Here is a 20,071-nt window from a genome sequence, read left to right as displayed (position 1 = left end):
AATGATATCATAATGATATCAATAGTAATAAAAACAACATAGATAAACATTTAATAACGTTTAATATTATTTTAAATGGACACATCGTGCTCAGAGTATATTATCTGTGAAAGATGTGAGAGAGAACTGTCACAAAGTGCATCATAATGATAGTGATGAAGAGCTGTAACAGTCTTCACTCTTTACTAAACGTTTCGATCACGGATTGTGTTTTTGTTGGAACTTCAGCCATGTCAGGGGCCTGGTTCACCACTGAATGTGCAGATGTTTATCTGATCAGATCATGTCTTTTGAGTGCATTGCTTTGTACACAGTGGCATTGTCGTGCTGGAGAGACAAAGGTCAGAGAATCAAACTTAAGAAAATGTTAAAGCATTAATATGACCTTAACTGTACCCTTGGTTAGAGCTAAGGAGGCCAAACCCTGAGCTATACGCTGAGCCAAACCCAGAACCAAACCCTAAGTCAAACCGAGTCATTCTCTGTGCCAAACCGTGAGTCAAACTCTGAGCAAACCCACAAGCAATACCCTAAACCAAACCATAAGGCCTACCCTGAGCCAAACTGTAAGTCAAACACAGAGTTAAACCCTGAGCCAAACAATGAGCCTTACCTTTAGCCAAACTGTTAATAATACTCTGAGCCAAACTCTAAGCTAACCATTCAGTCAAACCCTGAGCCATACCATGAGCCAAATCCTGAGCCAAACTGCAAGTCAAACCCTGAACCAAATCCTGAGCCAAACCATGAGCCATACCCTGAGCCAATCCTTCAGCTCATTACCTCTCCTCCAATATTATACACTGTAGTGTTTTTTACTACCTGTTGTGGTAAGTAAACTTCTCCTGGCATCCATTATACTCAAACTCACTTATCAAGACCGCCAGACAGTGAAGCATGATTAATCACTCCAGAGAACAAGTTTCCACAGAGTCCAGTGGCTGTGTTTTACTCCAGCCCCTGCTTGGCATTGCGCACATTAGTTAGGTTAGCTTTGTGTGCAGCTTCTAAGCCATGAAAGTACATTCTATGTAAGTGTATTTGTCTTCGGCTGAAGTTGTTTCCTGAGGCTGTTTTAACAAGCTCAGTAGATTGCCCTTCACAGCGCATCCGGAAATTATTCAAAAAGCTTCACTTTTTCCACATTTTCTGTTACAGCCTTATATCAAAATAGATTAATTCTATTATTTTCCTCGAAATTCTACAAACAATACCCCACAATGAAAACGTGAAAGAAGTTTGTTTGAAATCTTTGCAAATGTATTAAAAATTAAAGACTAAGAAAATCACACATACGTACATAAGTATTCACAGCCTTTGTCATGACACTCAAAATTTAGTTCATGTGCATCCTGTTACCACTGATCATCCTTGAGAGGTTTCTCCAACTTGATTGTCCACCTGTGGTAAATTTAGTTGATTGGACATGATTTGGAAAGGCACACACCTGTCTTTATGAGGTCCCACAGTTAACACAGCCTTCCAACCAGTGTTTGGGACTCAGACACAGTCTCAGTGTTCAAGTATTTATTTAGTCAAGCCTTTGATCAGTAGATTTTTTTCTTAGGTAAAGGCTCAGATTTGGAGGGAACATGGATATAGAGTGTTTGGTGAACTGGGATATTTGTATGCTGTCGTCCCCTCACATTCACACGTTCACTCAGGTTTGTTGACGGTGGTGTGGTGGGTCGTCTCCTATCCCAGAGATCCCTCATGTCTGTGTTACCTTCTGGTTCTCCCTTTTAGTTAAGCTGCCATAGCGAGTCTTGCCGGAGTCCAAACTGCACAGTGACATTAACTTTCATACAACAATAAGGACACATAATAATCCATATCCTTCTCTTCCTGTCACCCCCTTTCTCTCTCTCTCTCTCTCTCTCTCTCTCTCTCTCTCGCTCGAGTTAAACATGCTCCTGAGGCTCCTGACCACTGTTCCTGCCCCTCTCCCCTCCGTGGATCTTCCCACTTCATCCAGGCCTGCCTCTGGATAGTGTTCTCTTCGACTGGAGGCCACTCTGTGCAGCTTGGGACGGTTTCTCATCAAAGCCTTGGGTGGTTCCATGAAATTCCGGAGTAAGAACAGGCGCTTTGAGGATGGATTGGACTGTAGTTAATGTCAACAGTCTGCTACACTGACTCAGGAATACAGTTCGCTTCTGATCATCATCACTGTACCCCGCAACATTGTATATCTGCTTCAAATGGTCATTCGGTACAATGAGGATGGGTTTCCTCTTGAGTCTGGTTCCTCTCAAGGTTTCTTCCTTATGCCATCTCGGGGAGTTTTTCCCTGCCACAGTTGCTCATCAGGGACAAACTTACTTTCAAAGAACATATTTACTTTTAATTACCACATTATCTGCGTAAATCTCTTTTGGCTAAGGTCTTATTTGACTGATCGCTATCAGTTTGTTTATGTAAATAGTGAGTTCTCCACACTCTCAGAGGTAAAGTTTGGTGTTCCGCAAGGATCTGTCTTAGGCCCACTGCTTTTCTCTTTATGTATGCTGCCTCTGGGTGAAATTATACATAAACATGGTATTCACTTCCATTGCTATGCTGATGATACACAGCTGTATATTTCAGCAAAACCATATAAAAGAGATCAGCTTAACAATGTTGAGTGTTTAAAGAAGTGGTCCCCAACCTTTTTTTGTGCCAGGGACCAGATTAATGTCGGACAATATTTTCACGGACCGGCCTTTAAGGTGTGGTGGATAAATACAACAAAATAAAATGATACGACCTGCATAAAAAATTTCTAAATAAATAATAAACGTGAATCCACTGTGTTGTTTTTTTGTTTATTTTGCTAGCTTGGGGGTTAAATTTTACGGTAATGTAAGCAGCCCCTTTAAGAAGGTAGCGGATGGAGGTAAGACATGTGACCGAGGCATCTTGACATGCATCAAGAGTGAGTCATAGACAGATGTGGTGGAGAGAATCCGGTAATTTTCCAAAATAAAACATTGTTCAGAATCAGAAAATAAATTTTACGAAAATAATGTAAGTTGTGTATTCTTCTGTGCAGCCCAGGACCAATTGACCCATGGACCGGTGCCGGTTCGCGGCCGGGGGGTTGGGGACCACTGGTGTAAATGACATTAGACAGTGGATGCTTAATAACTTTCTTCTGCTCAACTCAGATAAGACAGAAGTACTGTTACTAGGACCACATGGTAAACTTTCCGATCATGTAGCATCTCCGGATGGTGTTTCCATCTCAGTGTGTACAGCAGCCAAAAACCTTGGTGTGATTATTGACCCTAGTCTTCCCTTTGGAAAAGGAAAGACTTTCATTATAGGTAATGAAAATTCAAGTGAAAGTAAGGGAATTTGACATTTGACCTAGAGTCGATTTGTTTTTTATATATATATAAAAATTCTTTGAGGCTTAATAATATTACCAAGATCGCCTTCTTTCACTTTAGAAATATTGCTAAAATTAAAAATATGATGTCATTACAGGATCCAGAAAAACTAGTTTATGCTTTTGTTACGTCTAGATTAGACTACTGTAATGCTTTACTGTCTGGGTGTGCGAGTAAGTGCATAAATAAGCTTCAGTTAGTTTAGAATGCAGCAGCAAGAGTCCTCACTAGATCTAGAAAATATGACCACATCACCCCTGTTTTAATCAATGTACACTGGCTCCCAATTAAATCTTGCATTGAATATAAAATACTACTACTGACGTATAAAGCACTTAACGGTCTCGTGCCGCAGTATCTAAATAACCTTCTGTACCAATATGATCCTCCACGCCTACTTAGATCAAAAGGTGCAGGCTATTTGTTGGTACCTCAAATAATGAAGATCTTTCTCTTATAAAGCCCCACAGTTATGGAACAGCCTTCCAATCAGTGTTTGGGACTCAGACACAGTCTCAGTGTTCAAGTCAAGGTTGAAAATTATTAATTATTAATAATTACTTATTTAGTCAAGTCTGTCATCAGTTTATTTTTCTTAGGTATAGGAGCAGATCTGGGGGGGGATCATGGATATAGAGTGTTTGGTAAACTGGGATATTTGTATGCCGTAGTCCCCTCACATTCACACGTTCACTCAGGTTTGTTGACGGTGGTGTGGTGGGTCGTCTCTTATCCCAGAGATCCCTAATGTCTGTGTTACCTTCTGGTTCTCCCTTTTAGCTATGCTGCCATGGCGAGTCTTGCCGGAGTCCCAATTGCACATTGACATTCACTTTCATACAACAATAAGGACACATAATAATCCATATCCTGCGGCTCAAATGACCAATGTTCCTGCCCCTCTTCCCTTCGTGGATCTTCCCACTTTGTCTAGGCCTGCCTCTAAATAGTGTTCTCTTCATTTAGAGGCCACTCTGTGCAGCTAGGTATGGTTTCTCATCAATGCCTTGGGTGGTTCCATGAAATTCTGGAGGAAGAACAGGAGCTTTGAGGATGGATATGGCTACATTGACTCAGGACTACAGTTTGCTTCTGATTACCATCACTGTACTCCGCAACATCGTATATATGCAATAAATGTACATTCGGTGCAACCCAGATGAGGATGGGTTTCCTCTTGAGTCTGGTTCCTCTCAAGGTTTCTTCCTTATGACATCTCGGGGAGTTTTTCCTTGCCACAGTCGCCACCAGCGTGCTAATCAGGGACAAACTTACACTTACAAAGAACATATTTATTTTTTATCACCACATTATCTGTGTAAAGCTGCTTTGAAACAATGTTTATTGTTAAAAGCGCTATACAAATAAAAATAAATTTAATTAAATTTTTCCGTTCATTATAGGTAATGAAAATTCAGCTTTTTAGCAAGTGAAAGTAAGGGAATTTGACATTTGACTTAGAGTCGATTTGTTTTTTATATATATATAAATATATATATATATATAAGACCACAAGACAGCACAAAAAATGTCTGAAATTTGTATTGTTTTATTGTTTTACAGGCAAGGTATTTTGTGTGTTTGTGTGTGTGTTCAGGCAGGCTTTTAATACATTCTCATTCATGATGAAAAGTAAGGACCAGCAAGTTATCTGGCAACAATAGAAAGAAATGCTTTTCTTCTGAAGTTTAAAGGCTACCATTACCGATTTCTTTAATAAATCAGTATATATGCACAGATAAGATTCCCCAACCCCCCATATTTATATTATATACTCCATATAGCTATAGATTTCAAATAAAGTCATTACTATGGTACAGGATACAGCCATATTTTCTTTATAATGTCCAAGTGGAATATTTATTATTAAGACTAAAAAAAAGAGATGGGATTTATTTGCATAAAATAATTATGCCGGGGGGTAAAAAAAAAAAAAAAAACAGCTATTCACAATCACTTTGGGGAGAAAGTACAGCAGTGGACAGTGAGGGACATGAGCGAACCAGTTGTACTGGGCAGGGGGTGAGAATCTCTTTACTATCAGTGAGCTGAAGGTCATAACACTGTGAAATCTGTGTCACTGAGTAATTAATAAGCACATGCTGCCAAACGGTTATATACAATAAGAAGTGACATTCAGACTGCACAACATGGTCCTCACAGTCTTTAAAAAAACTGGCCAAGGAGCTGCACAGGAAGAGGAGGGTTTTCAGTTAGACCATTTTCTCTGCCAAAATTAGCTTACTTTTTCAGATTATTCATTTGGCAGCGTTTGGTTTAGGAGGTCAATGATGAAACAAAGAATTAGATATTTTAAAGATAAAATTAGAACCCAGAGGTTTTAGTGTAAGTGTGCACTGCAAACCACCTAGCATAACTTTGTGTTTGTGTCTCACTGCTGTACCTTTCCTGCAGACACAAGATGAACTCCTGCTATTGAAACCAAAGAAAAACAAAATGAAAGGTCCAACTGAAAAAGACTTCATTCTGAAAGAAACAGAAAAAGGCAAAGTCACTGTAACAATTACTTAAATATTCATCATAAAGTTAAACCACCAAGTAATGTAAATATAGCCAGAGCAACAGCAGTAGAAATGATACAAAATGAGGGAAAGAGTATGAGAGAGAGAGAGAGAGAGAGAGAGAGAGAGAGAGAGAGAGAGAGAGAGAGAGAGAGAGAGACTCCCTAAAAAGACCAGTTACTGCTACGTGTTCTTGAATTGTAACTCATAAAATTGAAAATAAATGATTCAGATACTTGGTGATTGGTGTGCATGCCCCATGTTAACGGATTCATACTGCAAAACGTGGAAAGAAATTACCAATAAATAAAATACCATTAAATTCATGTAGGATTTTTTTCTTCATAGGTCATTTCCTACACATATTTGGCAGGATAACATTGACAAAAAATAATAAAAGAATCAAAAAGAGTTATAAATAATCATTTGTAATTTTCTCATGCACACCAAACATAATTGTAAATTAAAAAAATGGCCCCTACATGCTCCAAACGGTGCATTCGTGAGTGCAGCCTGTCGTACATGCTCAATAAAACACCACACAATCTTCAATTCAAAAAATCAGAAAAGTGTAACATAGAAATTGGATGCTTTCTTTCATCTCTGTTCTTAAAAGACCTGAGGAAGTGTCAGTCCATCTGCAAATCTGTCTGTCACCCTTTCAGCATCCCAATACGTTCGCTTAAAAAGACGTATTGACATATTCAGTGGCATGAATGTGAATGTAAACATAAAATTGGACTTGATGAGACTTTTGGGTCGTTTGCGCGAAGGTTCTTCCGCGTGACATAAATCCGTGTTCCATGGCAGCTGAGAAGAAACCCGTTGTAACAGTGCACGTAGACTGCATTCAGTGTGTAAACGTCCAACGATGGTACAAAATGAGGTTTTTAAAAAGCTTCCAGTGAGTCCAAGTTCTAAGCATGGATGTCTTGCACAGGTTACTATGCATGCATCATTTTTTTTTTTTTTTAAGCAAGGGGAAAATTGCCCCATGCCACCATTTACATTTGAGAAGGAGCTAAAGAGGGAATAACAGGGAAAAGAAGGGAAATATACAGACACCAAAAAGTCCACATTTGACTACACCATGGAGGATAGTGTGTTTTCTTCGGCGTAAGGAGAAGCAGCAGAAGTCCGTAGCACGGTGTGATTGACGGGTGAGAGGTCATTTAGCTCTCCTGATGAGGATAAAGGGAATGACGGAGAGAGAGAGACGCCAGACGAGGGTTCAGCTGAGCCGGCGAAGGTTCGAGGAGGCTTAGGAACAAGATTGGGCTCAAGCGTGGCTCTTGCCAGTAGCTGCCGCTCACTGTCCAAGTCCTCCATGCGCTGTTCTTCCGTCTGAACTGAAGAGCCATGCCCCGATTCGGATTCAGCGTCAGAATTGTCCGGAGGCAGAGAGTCGCTTCCATCCAGCTTAAAAAGGGAATCGAGATACTGAGCAAACTCCAGCACTGCCTGACTGGTGTTCCCATTGGACAGTGGAGCCACTCTGACCACTTTTTTACTCTTCTCCTCTGGCTTCATTCCTTCGTTTTTAGGATTCTCGCCAGAGTCCTCCTCTATAATGCCAGACCAATGTGTCATAGGAGTTAGATCCTTGTTGTTGGACCTCTGGAACGATTCGAAAGTCTCTGATTTTGAACGAAAGAGTGGCTTCGGCTGGCCTGGCTGAGCCTCACCGGTCTGTTTGGGTGCAAACTGAAGAAAATGGCTACTCCGGTTGGTTTGTGAGAGGGAACGGCCTTGATTAGAAAAAGGTACCACAAGTTCCGAAGAAAGGTTGTGGCTTTCCTTCAGAGGTAAAGTAAGTTCTGGTGGCGTGGAGCAGCAGGGCCCGGTTTGGCCCATAAGTTCTCGCTCAGGTGAGGCCTGGATCAACTCAGTACGTGAGCTCAGGGATGGATTCTCCTCAGGAATAGGGGCGTCAAGAGGGAAAGGGAGTGTCCCGAGACACGGTGAGCCTCTGAAAGCAGCCGAAGAACGACGCGAATCCATGCTGTAGATGGAGTCGACATCCGAAAGGCTCTCCATCACTGCCAACGGAGCCTTTCGCTCCCGCAACTCCAGAGCCAAGCGCTCACGAGCACCCATCAGGACCACAGGCACGGCTGGAGGAGGACACTCCGAGAATCCATCCAGAGAGATTTCCGAGCGAGCACAGGAACTACAGGAGAGAAGAAAAAGGACAGGGAAGGGAGCAAAAGCGACAGATGGATATACAGGAGCATATGCGAATGGAAAGAGTGTGACGGATAAATTTAAAGAAAGAATTATAATGAAAAAGGACAATGGTATAATGTAGATATCAGGGGAAAGAAAAGAGAAGGAATATGAGGAGCAAACATAACACAGCACACATATGAATGCAAATAAAAAGATTGAATTAAAATAAATTAGAGAAAACGATATAAAGGAATTAAGGCACGTGGTTAAGAAGGTAAAAGGAGAATAGGGAAAAAAAGGGGAAATGCAGGTTAGGTTAATGCAAGAGGATTTCATCTATGCTGTGCTTCTCTACTAAGCCAAAGTGGCCTAGGGGGAAACTGGATACTACCATATGTGGTTCCTCTGTAGTGCGCATGGGTGAGAGAGGACAGGGCCCACGGTTAAGATTAGACATTAGCCTAAATTTTTTTTTCAAAATCTATAAAAATAGAACACCACAATCCACTTTTTGTAGTGTTAAACTACAATAATTAAAAGGAAAAAGAATTATGCTTCATTTTTTTTTTTTGTGCTACATGTATCAATTATTGGCATGACTGTACATAATGCTTTGCATATAATAAATACTCTAAAGAAATACATACATAAATAAAAAATACTTTATAATACCTCCCCCAACATAAAAAAATATATATATATATTTCTTAATAAAGAATCAGAAACTGCTCCAGGGTTGTATACCCCTCTAAGCTGTGGTGTTGTGTTATGCTTTATGTTATGCTAGTTTCTTGGCAGAATCAGCCAAATTTAAAATCCCTTAGTACTTCATGGAGTCTATGATAGCCATGTGTCCTAACATGGTTCTAAGGAAATAGACACTAAAACACAGCCTCACAGCACTATATAACCTCCACCACCTCCACCATGCTTTATAATAGGGATATGCAGATATATTACAGTATCTGTCTCTGTTTTAGTAGCATCCAATAAAGCCTAGTTGCTAACACTTGTGCTTACATTTAAGAAAATCTTTCCTACTGTCATGACATCTGACATGAATGTTGCGGCTGAATGAAGACTCTACAAAGGATTTCTGGTCTAATTGGATCATTTTTTAATTTGGCACAAAGCACTACATTTGGCACAATGTCAACACCCCCTACATTATCCTAAAAAAACATTCACACAGTGAAACATGGTAGTGGCTGTACCACCAGGTACTCTGTCTAATCCAATATAACCTAGTAATTTCTTTTCAAGCTTGGGATATTATATTATAGACAAATCATAATCGAAAATGTTCACGAAAGCTATCAATGGTTTTGATAGCTTTATTATCTTCATGATGCTGTTAGCTTTAGGGATGTTCTTGAATGAACTCTTGAAAAAGGTGTATATCCTGTAGCCATGTGACACCTTCATTGTTCATAAGCAGGTTACTTTTAATGTGACTTCTGATGGGAATAATATTTTGTTCTATAATGAAAACTTCATTGGATGGTTATTATACCATGAATTTATCATAGCATTTCAGACATCATAACAATAAAGCTGATTTGATTTCTGTTTACATTAGCATGTCAAACCAGTAGGTGCACTAGCAAAGCTTACCGGACACTGCTGTTTCTGCGGTGTTGCGTATGCGGTGTGGGCTCGTGGGAGTTAGAGACGCCGTGGAAGTAGGTCTCGGCGTTCAGGTCCACTTCTGTTGGGCTAACCATAATTTTAGCTGCTGACAGAAGAGCCGTCTTGCCCTTATTGTAGTTTTCCAAAACCTAAAAGTAAGAACGAGAAGGTGGAAGGAAAAGGAGAACTGTATGAGGAATAAACCTAAAATTAGCTTTTGGGAAGATGAGTGTTCATATTTCTGATCATATGAAGGTCATCAAGACATTTTATTTATAGAGGAACGAATATACTTTGTACTGGATATGGTTTTAGTGCCACTGGTACACCTGTAGTTCGATGTTGGTTACTCATTCATGCTTTAAATGAAACTATATTAAATACCATTTAAGGCAAGAATTTGACACTTCATTAATTCAATTTATTTCAACTTTCAGTCCATGAAAAATCTAATTTTGGTGTAGATTTTAATCACAGATACTGTGTATGAAAAGAGCAGAATTAATTCTGGATATAATTACACACACCACGTTCCTGTAAGCGTAGCAGCTAAGAGCTCAGTCAGCTTATCCGTCAAATTATGGCCACGTTCTTCTTTTCAGGAGAGCGCATCAGCAGAATAAATGCGAACGCTGGCTTAATTTTATTAATTAAGCTCATTCACAATACCAGAGTAAATAGTGTAATAAACCAGACAGCAGTTTGCAACTGTTGTAAAAAAAAGTCTGTGCTAGATCAAGTGCTATTCAATGCGCTGCCTAATAAATAAAGCAGTGATTAATGCAATAATTACAGAACGAGAAGGTGGAAGGGAAAGGAGGAATGTATTAGGAATAAACCTAAAATTAGCTTTTGGAAAGATTAGTGTTCAAATTTCTGATCAAATGAAGGTCATCAAATCATTTTATTGATATATGAACGAATATACTTTGTACTGGATATGGATTTAGTGCCACTGGTACACCTGTTTTTCGATGTTGGAGTACTCATGAAAGCATTTTTTAATTGTAGTTTTTAATTTTAAATTCTCTTCTTCAGGCTGCATCAATGCCTTTTTTTTAATTCAAATTTAAAAGCAGGTGTTTTTCATTTTAGTTTTATATATTTTCTGAATACCTTAACACAAATTTTTATTTCTGTGCGAGAAATGCTCAATTCAAATACACTCTCATGCTACACATAAAAATAAACATACTGTAGTTTCCATCATGTTATACAGTGCTAATAGGTTTACAAAGGTGACTGTAAGTAATAAATACTAAAAAAAAAGACATGCAGTGAGATGTTACTGAGGTGTAAGACATTATTAAGCAAGACGTTACAACACCTGTAGTGTGTAAGTGTAGCATCCATAAGATGATGAGATGAAACAGCATGCAGACACATACACCACAGTCACACAGCCAGTAAGGATGAAATGGTGTTGGTTTGTTTATTAGTGAAGTTAAAACATCGTTATTGAGATTAAATTCACATTTCACAGCAACAACAAATAAATATGCAGAATGAAATGTGGTAAAAAAAAAAAAAAAAAAAGTAACAAAATGGAACCAAAAACAAAACAAAACACAAATTCGACATGGTCAATGATATAATGAAATAAGCTTATACAATGCAGGGAATAATAAAAAAAAAAATAGCACTGACTAACACTGAAGTCTCTGTGTTTGTGTAATAGGTGAAGTATAAACCTGGTTAAGCATATTGCTATAGCACTATTGTTAGTCAGAAGTTCTCTTTAATCACCTTCAGATTGAATTTTTTCTTTAAAAAAAAAGGATTTATTTAGTCAACATTATACAGTTTAAGCTTAGCATGCTTACACTGAATCAAGCCAATGAAGATTATTGTTTATACAAACACTGGTATGTAATGTCAAGTAAACATGTAAAATACAGATGAATACACTATAGCCACCGGAAGGACTCAGTGCTGATTGGCTAGCAGATGTAACCCTGATACTATGTAACTATAGCATGAACCATAAAGAGTTTTAGGCCTATAGTGATAAACAAAAAAAAGAAGAAGAAGAGAAGCTGACAAGGAGTGAAGCAAAAAATATATACTTTCAACACTATTACGTGTGTGGTTTATATTAGTTTAATAAACGCTGCGAAACGTCCTAATGTTGAAAAATATCAGGGTGTATTTATGCTGATCTGAGCGGGATGCGAATCACACCGGGGCTAATATGTGAGGCCTGTGATACAGAACGTCTCTATTGTATAAATACAGCGTATTACTTACATATATAAATTAGGGATGTAGGATTCAGCGATTCACTTTGGTGCATCGGCATAAAAGTTGACGATTTGATGCATCGATTTAAAAAAATTTGCATCGGATACAATTTGGCATTTGTATCACGATGTATCGTTTTTAACTTATTTGCATCTGTAAAAAAAAAAAAAAAAATGATTTAGAATTATTAGTAGATGCTTTATACTTTAATTGTTTACAAAGTGACCAATAATTTGTGTCCAATATTTAATATGTAGACTGATTTCTCCTCGCTAAACGGTTTCTTAATTGCATTCAACTTTGTTTCTTAATTGCATCAGCACCACTTTAGAGTAGTCAATGTGCAGTTTGTATAACAGTATAGATTTACTGTCCTCTGAAAATAACTCAACATACAGCCATTGTCAAAATAACTGGCAAAAAAAATGAGTACACCCTAGGTGATAACTGTACGTCATGTAACCATGCATAGCCACATGCCCATTCATCATGTTCATGTTTCTTTCTGCTTGACAGGATCATACAAATTTGTGTAACTTGTATTAGAGCAGTTCCATTTTGGTGCTTTGAGTAAAATTCTCTCATACTGACCACTGGATGTTCAACATGGCACCTCATGGCAAAGAACTCTCTGAGGATTTGAGAATTAGAATTGTTGCTCTCCACAAAGATGGCCGAGACGATAAAAAGATCGGTATCATCCTGAAACTGAGTTACAGTACAGTGGTCAAGGTCATACAAAGGTTTTCCAAGACGGGCTCCACTCGGAAAAGGCTTCAAAAAACAGAGGCATGAGTGCTGCCAGCATTGCTTTATAATATGCAGAAGTCTCTTCTGACTCTTCTGGCTCACAAGAAAGCCCGAAAACAGTCTGCTGAAGACAACCTGTTCAAGAGCATTCATTTCTGGAACAATGTTCTGTTTTCTGATGAGACTAAGATAAACTTGTTTGGCTCAGATGGTGTTCAGCATGTGTGGTGACGCCATGGTGAAGAGTAGCAAGAAAATTGTGTCTTGCCTACAGTCAAGCATGGTGGTGGTAGCATCATGCTCTGGGGCTGCATGAGTGCTGAACCAGAACACGATGCCCTCCTTTCAGAAACTGGGCCGAACGACAGTTTTCCAACATAAAAATGACCCCAAACACATCAGCAAGATGACAACTGCCTTGCTAAAGGTGTTTGGGTGGCCAAGTATGTCTCCAGACCTGAACACAATTGAACACCTGTGGTGATCCTCAAGTGGAAGGTGGAGAAGCGCCATGTGTCCGACATCCAGCAGCTCTGTGATGTCATTATGGAGGAGTGGAAGAGGATCCCAGCAACAACCTGTTCAGCTCAATTACATGCCCAGGAGAATCAAGTCAGTGTTATCTCACACAAATTATTGACACCTTGGACACAGCTTTGACATGTTCACTTCGGGGGTACTCACTTTTGTTGCCAGCTATTCTGACAATAATGGCTGTATGTTGATTTATTTTCAGAAGGCAGTAAATCTGTACTGCTATACAAGCTGCACATTAACTACTCTAAAGTATATCCAATTTTGTGAGGTACTATATCTTTAATGTATCGCATTGGCCTCAGTTATGGAGCTGCACATCCCTAATATAAATAAACAGGCACTGGGCTTGGCATCAGAAAAACATCCGGGGATGAAAACCAAAAGCACTGAAGGTGTCAAGTTTGCCTCATGGTGTGTGTTTGTGGTGGCATACTGTGCAATTCATGATTCAGCTTTACACTGCAGGTGTTGAGCTGGAGCGTGACAGCATAATCAGTATCGTGTGCGCGCGCGCACACACACACACACACACACACGCACACACACGCACACACACGCACACTTCCTCTCAAATACTTGAAAGTGGATTGAGAGTAAAAAGACAGCTAGAAATAGGGAGGAAATAAATTAATTGAATCCATAGCGAAACTCAAAATTCACAATGTTATGAGATTTATGATGCATTAAACAACAGAGTGGGGCTCTATGGACAGAGAGAGAGGGGTACAGAGAAATGTATTAAAGTGGAGTGCCGATTCTAGGATTCTCACCCTTCATTGGCAGCAAAACCCCGTTTGCACAGCATTTAAGACAAACTGTAAAGGTTTATCCCAACTACCTAAAGCAAAATATCAAAGTGTCAATGTAAATTGTGATGCAGAGGCGCTAATGAGGAGAAAAGCAAATGGGTTTTGGGATCTTGTACTACTTAAATGCACATGGACATGTTTAACTTGCAGCTACAGAATGATAGCTGACTGATTTATATTTCTCGCTGTTGGTGTATTAAACAGGTGTGCTGAACAACTCAGTGGCTTTAATACAGCAGAACTCGAAGGGATCCCCTATCCTGATAACCGCGCAGCTGCAAGGCCACTATACCTAATAAACAGGCCGCTCGATGTATAATTATATTGTCTAATGGAAGCATAATAGAGTGGCTAAATGCTCTTATTAAAGAGTTTAAACATCTTGGGAAGAGATCTCGGACATGCTGACTGGATTACATTCTGCTCTGTCTGGGTTGAAAAATCATGTGGCTAATGGACTCGATTCGTTGAGTCATATATCAGAAGCGATTTAAGTGTTCGTCGACACGCGGTTAAGAGAGCCTTTCATTCGTAGTGAAGTGAGAAAGTGTACAGTGAAGAGAAACTGCAACAGGATGTCAACAAATAGGGCAACAATACATCATTGTTGTTGTTGTGGTTACTAGGACAAATGGCTACTTGGTACGGCTATTTTCCAAAACGTGACCTACTGAATAATAATAAGTATGCACTTAGTATACCTATTGCACCTACTTAATGCCATGTTGTCATGGCAAATTCTTTAGTTATGTAGCCAATTTATTGAAGCCAATTGATTAATTTTTGGCAAAAAGTTTTCTGGGGACATTAAGGGAATGAAAACCTCTCCCTCATCTTTCTGGTAGCAGATTAATTTAAAGTTCTGATTAATTTAAACTCTACTAAAGTTAAAGGAGAGGCCAGTGAGGTTGGAGATGTTGTCGTATTGATGTCCGTTCTGATGGATTCACGAACACTGGTGAACTTTCCCTCTGCTACGGCTGCTGCAAAGAGGCCTGTGTGACGGGCAGTGAATCGTCTGAGAAGATGAAAGAGAAATCGATAATAAAAGAGTCTGGGGAAAGCAGAGGAGTGAGTGGGGAATCTGGAGGAGTTTGCTCAACAAAACTCGACTCTGGAGCACGAGTCTCCTCGTCCTCTGCAGCATACAGCTCTGAAAGGTAAAACGGGTTTTCCAGCACCTGGAAAAAAATACCAAAATATATTACTTATATACTGACTCTGTCGGACATCAACAGAACTTTAGGACAAACGAACGAATGAACAAACGAACAAACGGACATACACAATGAGACCCACAAAAAAGCTCAGGAAGAAAAAGTCAGGAAGAAGCTGTAGGACCCAAGGAGAAAAAGAGAAGCTTGGAACCCCCACCAGCAACAAAACAGGGGACAAAATCATGTTTTCATTCAGCCTAGTTTTTAAGTGACTATTAAATGTTGCACAGAGCCTGCAATGAAATTGAATTGCTGAATGTAAAAATTGTAATAAAAGTATGTATTGTTCCTCCAGGAGCAGCACAATGCTCACAAAAAAAAAACAAAGTGAAAGATGCTTTTGAAGCAGCCAACAATTCAATATCACACGTGTGACGGTTGTTTAGATGTAATACTATAAGTTACAGCATTTTCCTACAACATCAATATCTCAGTAAATACTTTTCAAATAGAAGAATAGGCATGTGGAGTTCACAAGAAGCAGGACATAGTTGGCATTAACGATGCAGGTCGTGACTACCGTCAAGATTCAGACACAATAAAGACAAAACCTTCCATTACCGACAAACCCTGTCCTCTACCGCATTCAAGATAACTCATGTAGTCAGCCACAGTTAAAGCACTTCATTTCAAACCAACTGTAATATCTAATGTTATAAAGTTTTATGATCTAAGTGCAGAAACAAAGATGTCTGCCCTTTTAATAGCTGGCATTTAAACCCAGGGAATCTAAATAAAATGTTCTCTAATGTTCCTGATTAATAATAAACCCCAAATTACAAAACCGTACTTTTCATACACCATGGACTTTTTTTTAAGATCCTAAGATGTTATAGTGGCATAGGCTGGGGCTGTATAAAAGTTTATATGCTCTAATGCGCATTTTAAACTCACCTGAGAAAACTAAATAAACGCGGTCTCATTAATTATTCAGTAAGAAATACTGACTTACAAAAAAGGCCACAGCTCCTTTCATTAGAATAAATCACAGATAGGCCACACCTCCTTTTCTTAAACTGAATCACAGACAGGCCATGACTTCTTACTTTAAAGTGAATCACAGATAGGCCATAGCTCCTTTTCTTACACTGAATCACAGATAAGCCATACCTCCTTTCCTTAGATTGAATCACAGTTAGGTCACACCTCCTTTCCTTAAACTGAATCACAGATAGGCAACACCTTATTTTCTTAAACTGACTCACAGATAGGCCACACCTCCTTTCCTTAGATTTAATCAAAGATAGGCCACACCTCCTTTCCTTAGACTGAATCACAGATAGGTCACACCTCCTTTCCTTACACTAAAATCACAGATAGGCCACACCTCCTTTCCTTAAACTGAATCACAGATAGGCCACACCTTCTTTCCTTACACTGAATCACAGATAGGCCACACCTCCTTTCCTTAAACTGATCAGAGATAGGCAGCACCTGTTTTTAGTTGGATAGTTACACTAAGGTCATGCCTTGGCACACCATGATCCCATCATTCTGACTGATAGGGAAAGAATCTGCTCAGACAATGTTATAAATGTATGCAGACAGGACAGACTGTACCATTCAGACCTGTGAACCCCTCACGGTGTTCCCATTCTACTATAAGCACAGAGGCATCTCCTAATAGTATTTAGAAAGGGCATATCTGGAATCTGGATTAGGACACAACCCAGGATTGTGACGTTTAGATGAAAACATTCAGAAACTTTTCCACACACACACACACACACACACACACACACACACACACACACACACACACACACACACAGACACACACACACACACACACACACCTCTTACCCACATACACCCCTACAGCAACACAAACATATACAGACCCCTGCACACACACACACGCATGCACGCACACACACACACACACACACACACACATACATACACACACACACACACACACACACACACACACACACACACACACACACACACACACACACACACACACACACACACACACACACAGTGACCTTGGAGTCAAGGTCTTTAAACCGCAACAGAGCTGAGACCTAATTCAGAAATTGAGCAGTATTTCTGTACAATAGTTTCAGCACAGTGTGTGTGTGTGGGTGTGTGTGCGCGTTCAGGGTTTCGGTTTTTCAGACACACTAAAGGAGAACCGCAATAGTAATCAGTAGCAGCATGACAGAAAAAGGAATGCATGCACACACACACACACACACACACACACACACACACACACACACACACACACACACACACACACACACACACACACACACACACACACACACAAGCACACATACCTTATTGAGGCCATCCAACACCACGTGCGGCATGTGTTCGTTCAGCATGGCTGGTGAGATGATGACCTCATCGAAGGCTTTGTTGTCACCCCAAAGAGCCGAGTAGGTAGGTTCCTCCTGACCACAGCTACAGAGAGAGAGAGAGAGAGAGAGAGAGAGAGAGAGAGAGAGAGAGAGAGAGAGAGAGAGGAAGAATATTGATTCCCTCCATCCATTATAGTCAGAGTGTGCTATCAGAAGCTTGTTTCTTTTCATTGGGTCTATAAATAATTGGATTAATTTAATATTCATAAAAAAAAGTCATAATTTAACACTTTGCCCTTCGTTGTTAAACAAGAAACATGTAGTAGATACAATATTAAGGCAGAAAAGGACAGAAAATAATTACATGAATAAAATATAAAATTTCCTAAATACGGGGTGGTATCACAAAGTTTTGAGACTAGCTCTGTATTTACACACTATCACCTTCAAAATAGTCCCCTTGCACAGCAGTGCAGAGCTCCCAGTGTTCCTGCCACTTCTGGAATATGTCCTAGAAGTCTTCTTTTCGAAGTGTGTCAAGCTCCTCTTGCAATTCACACTGGATCCTAGCAATGGTATAAAAAGGGCGACCTGCTCAAAGGCCGCCGAGTCAAATCTGGCGAGTAGGGTGGGTGCGGAAGTGAGATTGTGCTCAATTAAATTGAATTATTATTAATTCTATAGTGCTTTTAACAATGAACACTGTCTCAAAGCAACTTTACACAGATAATGTGGTAATAAAGAATGAATAAGATGTTCTTTATAAGTGTAAGTTTGTCCCTGAAGAGCGAGCCGGTGGGGACTGTGGCAAGGAAAAACTCCCCAAGATGGCATAAGGAAGAAACCTTGAGAGGAACCAGACTCAAAAGGGAACCCATCCTCATCTGGGTTGGACCGAATGTCCATTTATTACAGATAAATGATGTGATACAGGGTACAGTGATGGTGATCAGAATCAAACTGTAGTCCTGAGTCAATGTAGCAGACTGTTGACATTAACTACAGTCCAAATACATCCTCAAAGCTTCCGTTCTTACTCTGGAATTTTATGGAACCACTCAAGGCGTGGATGAGAAACCATCCCCAGCTGCACAGAGTGGCTTCCAATCGAAGAGGACACTATCCAGAGGCAGGCCAGGACGGAGTGGGAAGATCCGTGGAGGAAAGAGGGGCAGGAACAGTAATCGCTGGAACCTCAGGGGCATTTTTTACTTTTAAATCTGGCCCTTACCCAACTGGACAACAAAAACACTTACATACGAATGCTGTTCATAGACTTTAGTTCAGCATTCAACACAATCATCCCTCAACACCTGATTGAGAAGTTGAGCCTACTGGGCCTGAACACCTCCCTCTGCAACTGGATCTTGGACTTCCTGACTGGGAGATCTCAGTGGGTCTGGATTGGGAACAGCATCTCAAGCCCCACCACACTGAGCACTGGGGCCTCTCAGGGCTGTGTGCTCAGCCCACTGCTGTTGACTCTGCTAACTCATGACTGTGTAGCAATGCACAGCTCGAACCACATCGTCAAGTGGTGGGTCTCATCAGCAAAGTCAGCATACAGAGAGACGATGCAACAGTTAACAACATGGTCTGGAGCCAACAACCTGTTTTTCAACGTTGACAAAACCAAAGAGATGGTTGTTGACTTCAGGAGAGCACAGAGCAGCCTTTCTTCACTGATCATCGATGGATCCTCAGTGGAGATCTTCAAGAGCACCAAATTTCTTAGTGTACATCTGCCGGAGAACTTCACCTGGTCATTCAACACCAGATCGATCACCAGTTAAGCCCAGCAGCGTCTCTACTTCCTGAGAATGCTAAGGAAAGCACATCTCCCTCCCCCTATCCTAACCATGTTCTGTAGAGGGGCCATCGAGAGCATCCTGAGCAGCTGCATCACTGCCTGGTTTGGGAACTGCATCGTCTCTGATCGCAAAACCTTACAGATTCATCTCCAGGTCAAGATCTCTAAATAACTCTTCATGACTCTCAGCTACAAAAATGGACCAGCACTATCTTACCTCAGAGACCTCATCACACCTCGCACTTCATCACGCTGTCTGTGATCCTCCAGCACTGCTGCCAGAATAAGAGGTAAGTATTCTTCAAGGCTTTTCTCTGTTCTGGCACCAAGATGGTGGAATGAACTTCCCCTAGATGTCTGAACAGGGGAGTCTTTGGCTATCTTTAAGTGACGGTTGCGGACCTACTGCTTCCTGAAACACTTAAATTAGCACTTTCCAAGTTTGCTTTGTAGAAATCAAGAGTTATATTTATATGAAGGTTGTAATCTAGCGTACCAGTGTAAATGTATTCATTGCGAGAGACTCAAAGCACTTTTGTACTTCGCTCTGGACAAGGGCGTCTGCTAAATGCTACAAATGTAAATGTACAGAGGATAGTGAGGACATATGAGAAGATCATTGGAGTCTCTCTCTCCTCTATCATGGACATTTACACCACACGCTGCATCCGCAAAGCCAACAGCATTGTGGACGACCCCACCCA

General features: G+C 40.2%; 1 protein-coding gene across 1 annotated transcript in view; it reads right to left on the bottom strand.

The window, feature by feature from the left end:
* Nucleotides 1-4,902: 4,902 nt before the first annotated feature.
* dagla (diacylglycerol lipase, alpha) overlaps nt 4,903-20,071 on the bottom strand; it is a 50,358-nt gene continuing 35,189 nt past the window's right edge. The window contains exons 18-20 of the mRNA XM_083558300.1: nt 17,534-17,660; nt 9,677-9,840; nt 4,903-8,063 (exon numbers count right to left, since the gene is read on the bottom strand). Of these exons, the coding sequence (XP_083414426.1) occupies nt 6,977-8,063; nt 9,677-9,840; nt 17,534-17,660 (1,378 nt within the window). The 3' untranslated portion in view covers nt 4,903-6,976. The remainder of the gene's footprint in view (nt 8,064-9,676; nt 9,841-17,533; nt 17,661-20,071) is intronic.

The sequence above is a fragment of the Silurus aristotelis genome, assembly GCF_946808225.1.
Source record: "Silurus aristotelis genome assembly, chromosome: 13".
Classification (NCBI taxonomy): domain Eukaryota; kingdom Metazoa; phylum Chordata; class Actinopteri; order Siluriformes; family Siluridae; genus Silurus; species Silurus aristotelis.
The sequence above is the reverse complement of the archived record's forward strand: the minus strand, read 5'-3'. Positions and strand labels throughout refer to the sequence as shown.